The 4,734-nt window shown below is 32.3% G+C and overlaps 1 protein-coding gene across 1 annotated transcript; it reads right to left on the reverse strand.

Moving 5' to 3' along the window:
* Window positions 1-2,595, reverse strand: LOC120152862 (BI1-like protein). Its single transcript, XM_039164974.1, has 4 exons — window positions 2,276-2,595; window positions 572-682; window positions 325-482; window positions 1-241 (listed from the first exon to the last, which is right to left on the reverse strand). Exons 1-4 carry the CDS (start codon window positions 2,544-2,546, stop codon window positions 35-37), a joined length of 747 nt encoding a protein of 248 aa, XP_039020905.1. The 5' UTR covers window positions 2,547-2,595; the 3' UTR covers window positions 1-34.
* Window positions 2,596-4,734: the final 2,139 nt, after the last annotated feature.

Genomic DNA, 4,734 nt, shown 5'->3' on the forward strand with positions numbered 1-4,734 from the left:
GGCAATTACTTGATCACTTTTCCAACATGTATAACTAGTTATCGCCGGATCTCAGAACCCGTAGAATGGAGATGAACAAATTCAGGATGTCCAAATAGAGAGTGGCCGAGGCCAATATGTAATCATCGTACGTGAAACGTTTGATCAGGTTGTCGGTGTCGTACACTATGTACCCACAGAAAATCATGGCACTAATTCCACCGTACACAGCAGTAGATGCAGGGCCGAGTGGGAAGAACATCTGCATAATAATAGAAGCACGTATACTAAGTTCGATTCGGGTTTGTGGAAGCATGACTAATCATATACCGTAAAACATCTCACCTGGATTAGACCAGTTAAGATGAGGATAATAAGGCTGGTGAACAAAATTGGCCCCAGATAGCTAAAGTCCTTGCCCTTCTTCGATGCCCAGAAAGTGTAGCCGGTAAGAGATGCAACCACAGCTGCCGTCAAAATTAGTGCTTCAAGTACAATTCTTCCTGAAATTATACAAACATGGATGATTAGTAATAATTCATGATTTACGACTATGATAAGGATGTTTGATGACAAGCATCAAGATACTAACCATCTGTATTAGCACAGCTCACACCAACTGTGAGACTCAGTGACACGGTGAAGAGGCCGAGGATAACCAAGTTCACTGGGTGCTTTTGGTGATAGACATGCAAAGGCCAAACACTGCACGGAATAGGTTTTAAAGTTTAAGATAAAGAAGAGAAACAAGACACAATGGATCAAATAGAACTCCGTAAAATCTTAAAAAATGTTTTTTTAACAATTTATCAATTTGCTTGGAGGATCTTCAGACGGTCATATCGTGTCCGGAAAAGAGAACTTCAAGCAAAATGAAGAATTAGAGTAACATAGTTTAGTTGTTTAGGTAACTAAGACTGCAATGACTACCAAGAGTTTGAAACCTACCTCATTGATTAATCAGAGACCATTAAAGGTATTCATTAACAACTCCGGAGGTTTTAGTTTACAAAATTATTATAGGAACTAACAACTTCCAAATATTTCAAATACAAAAGGCTATTATTCATAAGCTTTCTATATCCTAATTTCAAAGTATTTAACAATCTACATCCCTTTATCCTATTCTGACAGAAAAACTGTCAAAAGAACACAAAGTTCTGCGGTATTAGTGTTGGACCTGTAGGTTAAGAACAGTGCATAGCGGCATTGTAAAAGCCCAATATAACATGAAGGTGCAAAATGCGATCCTAAACCCATAAATTGCCCATGAAAAGCATCAGAATAAAGAAAAGAACAGATAGAATAAATCAATGGAGATAATTGCTGAATGTTGTCCTTGTCTACAGGGCCAAAACTTTTGCCAAATCCTTTGCTCAATCCATACTATATAATTGGACTAAACAAAACAAGACAGCTAGAGTTCTAAACCCACAAATTCCCCATGAAATATGAACAAAGAGGAGAACAGATAGAAACAATATGTATAGACTTACAGAATCGCTTTTTCAGGGCACAAAACCGTTGTCAAATCCTTTACTCAATGCATATACTTGAGAAAAGTCTATACAAAATGAGACAGGTATAAATTCTAAACCCATAAATACCCATGAAAAGCATTTGAATAAGGCAAAGAACAAGATATATCAATTTGATAATAGTGCAGAATACTGTCCTTGTTTAGGCAACATAACTTTTGTCAAATCCTTTACTCAGTCCATTGATTATTTTCTAGATAAAAGGAGACAATTAGAAGTTCTAAATTCATAAATTCCCCATGAAAGGAATCCGAATAAAGCAAATAACAGACAGAACCCATATGCAAGACAACTGTAGAATGCTGTTGTTGATGTCGATTCGACCAAAATGTTCGCCAAATCCTTTACCCAATACACATACTTCGAAATATAGTTCAAAAAAACAAACCTATCAATCTATCATACTCCATTTCTTCCTAAAATTTAGGCATCAGATATTTCAATCAAATTTTAATTTTTACAGCTTCAATAATCAAAATTTTGGCAGTCCAGAAAACTGACTTTAGAAACAAATTATGTTCAAAATTCAAGTCAAAGACACGATTTGTTATTAAATCTAACCTTAACATAACATTTGAAGGAGATCAAATTTACAACAATCAAGGAAAAGTGCCCTAATTAACTTACACGCACACATACCATTTAAAGGAAACCAGAAACGTCTTTATTCATGCAATATTCAAGATTCAGTAGGATTAAAGCAAGAGGATAAGGAAAGAACAAAATTTGAATGAAAAAGAAAAGAAGGTTAAGGAATTTACAGATGAAGGGGATTAAACACAGGAAGAGTAAGAGGCCGGAATTTCCACGGAGGAGGTCGTTGACCGGAGCCGACAAAACGACGAAGGCGGAGACGACGGTGGTTAGAATCAGCTGGGCGACCAGGATGCCGTAAACCTTGCGGATAAAGCCCCAGCGGAGCTGGTTCTCGCCGTAGCTGAGTCCCGGGTATAAAGTCTCCCCCGACTCTAGATCTATCTCATCTGCCTTGCCGCCGCTCGTGTTGCTTACGCGGTCGTATCCGTACATCTTTTCTTTTTTCCTTTTTCCTTTTTCCCGGAAAATGAGAGCGGAAGAGAGAAAAAATGGGAAAATAGCTTAGGCTGGCGATTTATTTATATGTAAGGTAGCCGATCAAAATTGTTGTTGGTTTGGTTGACTTCTAATTTACATCAATTTTACATAGACTATGTGAAAATTTTATTTGTATTAATAGTAATTTTTTAAAATTAAAAAGCATATAATTAATTAATTTTTATTTAGAAAAATCAAAGAATAATTTTTTCATAAAACTAAAACTAATTAAAAGTGTAACTTACATATAGTTTTTTTAAGAAAAAAGAAATGAATTGATATAATTTTATTTTAATGAAAAATTAAATTATTATTATAAATGTATATATTTTACTTTATAATTTAACTTTTGTATAGTTTTCCAATTGAATAAATGTGATTAAATTAAATGACATCAATTAAAATTCAGTCATACTTTAAAATTATTAGTTTTAAGACACACATAGGCGTGTGAACTATATTTATTATTAAAATTAAACATTTTAAGTTAAGATAAAAAAATTGTATATTTAAATTAAAATAAGAATAAAATATATTTTATTTTTATATGTCTTTTTGGTTTAATTAGATCACGGTATCAATGAAAAATATTTTTGATTTATTAGAACTTAATGTATAGTAAGTGTAGAGTTTAAATTAATATATATCATATATAATATTGTGAATTATAAATCAAATGTTAGATGTGATTAAGTGGTCAAGTGTTTTCTCCTCTACCCATAAGTCTTGAGTTTGAGTCTCTCTCATCTTTATTTTCTTTATTTTCAAATAATAAGATGCATTTTAACAGTAAAAACATGATTCAAATCAAATGAAATGTTTGATTTCTTAGTTAAGTGTGGCCCTAAGTTCAATTTCTCCTTCTTCATCCCTTCATTCCATCCGTTCGGAGTTTCGGGGTTAATGCTGATATTTTAACAACAAATCCAATAAATTTAAGTGTAGCTTTAGTGTATTGATCTTTTTACGAAAAAGGGAGTGTGTGAAAATTGTTTATTTCAAGAATAGGTTGGATTCACTCGATTGTACTTTTTTTTTCATTATAACTAGGAAAGAATAGCGTGCATGATCACACAAATTACTTTAGAATAAATTTTAAAAATCATATTTAAGAATCGTTGTAACACGCTTGTTTCGTATCCATTACTAAATACGAGTAGAGATGTCACATGATACCAATAAAACAATCCTTATTCAAAAATCGGTAAAATTTTGTTTATTAAAATCAAACATTTAAAATCAATTAACTATAAATAATTTAATCAAGTAAATCCAAAAAGAAATATTTAAAATTATTTTTCACATTTGATTTCAGATAGCAACATGTCAGTTCAATATTGTTTCATATAAGGAGTGAAGCTGCCTAAATAAAAATCCATCTTAATGCTAATAAAATATAACTTTATTAAAATATAAAACCAAAATCCATGTTCATAACCATACAATACTTACTAAATTCTACACATAAATTATTACAAACCATTTAAACTTCATAGACATATCAGAATATTTCTAATCCATTTTAAATCTAGTCATATTAAAATATTACGAACACTTATTACAAGTATACATACCAACTAGAAAATCAAAATAACAATAGGATGTCTGTTGGGATTTTCGAAAGCTCAAATCGACAATCGGAACGGTTTGCAAAGAGGGATTGGAATGGTTTTTGTGTTTAGGGAGTAATGAGATTGAAAGATAGAAAATTTGCACAGCGATTTATAGTGGTTCGACTTCTCAACCAAGTCTACATCCACTACCTTAGCTCCTGACGAAGGATTTTCCAACAAATTCACTAATTTGTTCTTTCTTTTTAAGGACAAAGAGATAACCTTTACAACTACGTAATTTTTCACGGGATAAACTAGAACCTTTCGTTAGCTTTTACACGAGCTAAGCTAGAACCTTTCCCCTTTACAAAAGGATAAAAAAAGTAAACAAACAAACCTCTCAAAGGTAGGTGTTTACAAGAATTAAGCTCACAAGAACAAATATTTACAAGAGAAAGATGAAATAAGAATGAAAAACTTCTTCTCTTGTGTTTGATTGCTTGGATAGTTGTTCTCTTACTTCTTCAAGTGTCCTTAGCTTGTATTTATAGCTTGGAATGTGTTTGAAGTCGTATCTAGCTGTTGGGGAT

Source organism: Hibiscus syriacus, unplaced genomic scaffold (assembly GCF_006381635.1).
Source record: "Hibiscus syriacus cultivar Baekdansim isolate YM2019G1 unplaced genomic scaffold, ASM638163v2 tig00111095_pilon, whole genome shotgun sequence".
Lineage (NCBI taxonomy): Eukaryota > Viridiplantae > Streptophyta > Magnoliopsida > Malvales > Malvaceae > Hibiscus > Hibiscus syriacus.

Coding starts and splice junctions, on each gene's coding strand:
- LOC120152862 (XM_039164974.1), bottom strand. CDS start 2,546: ATGTACGGATACGACCGCGTAAGCAACACGAGCGGCGGCAAGGCAGAT. Junction 683..2,275: donor TTTAATCCCCTTCATCTGTA/AATTCCTTAACC, acceptor TTCCGTGCAGTG/TTTGGCCTTTGCATGTCTAT. Junction 242..324: donor TCTTAACTGGTCTAATCCAG/GTGAGATGTTTT, acceptor ATTATTATGCAG/ATGTTCTTCCCACTCGGCCC.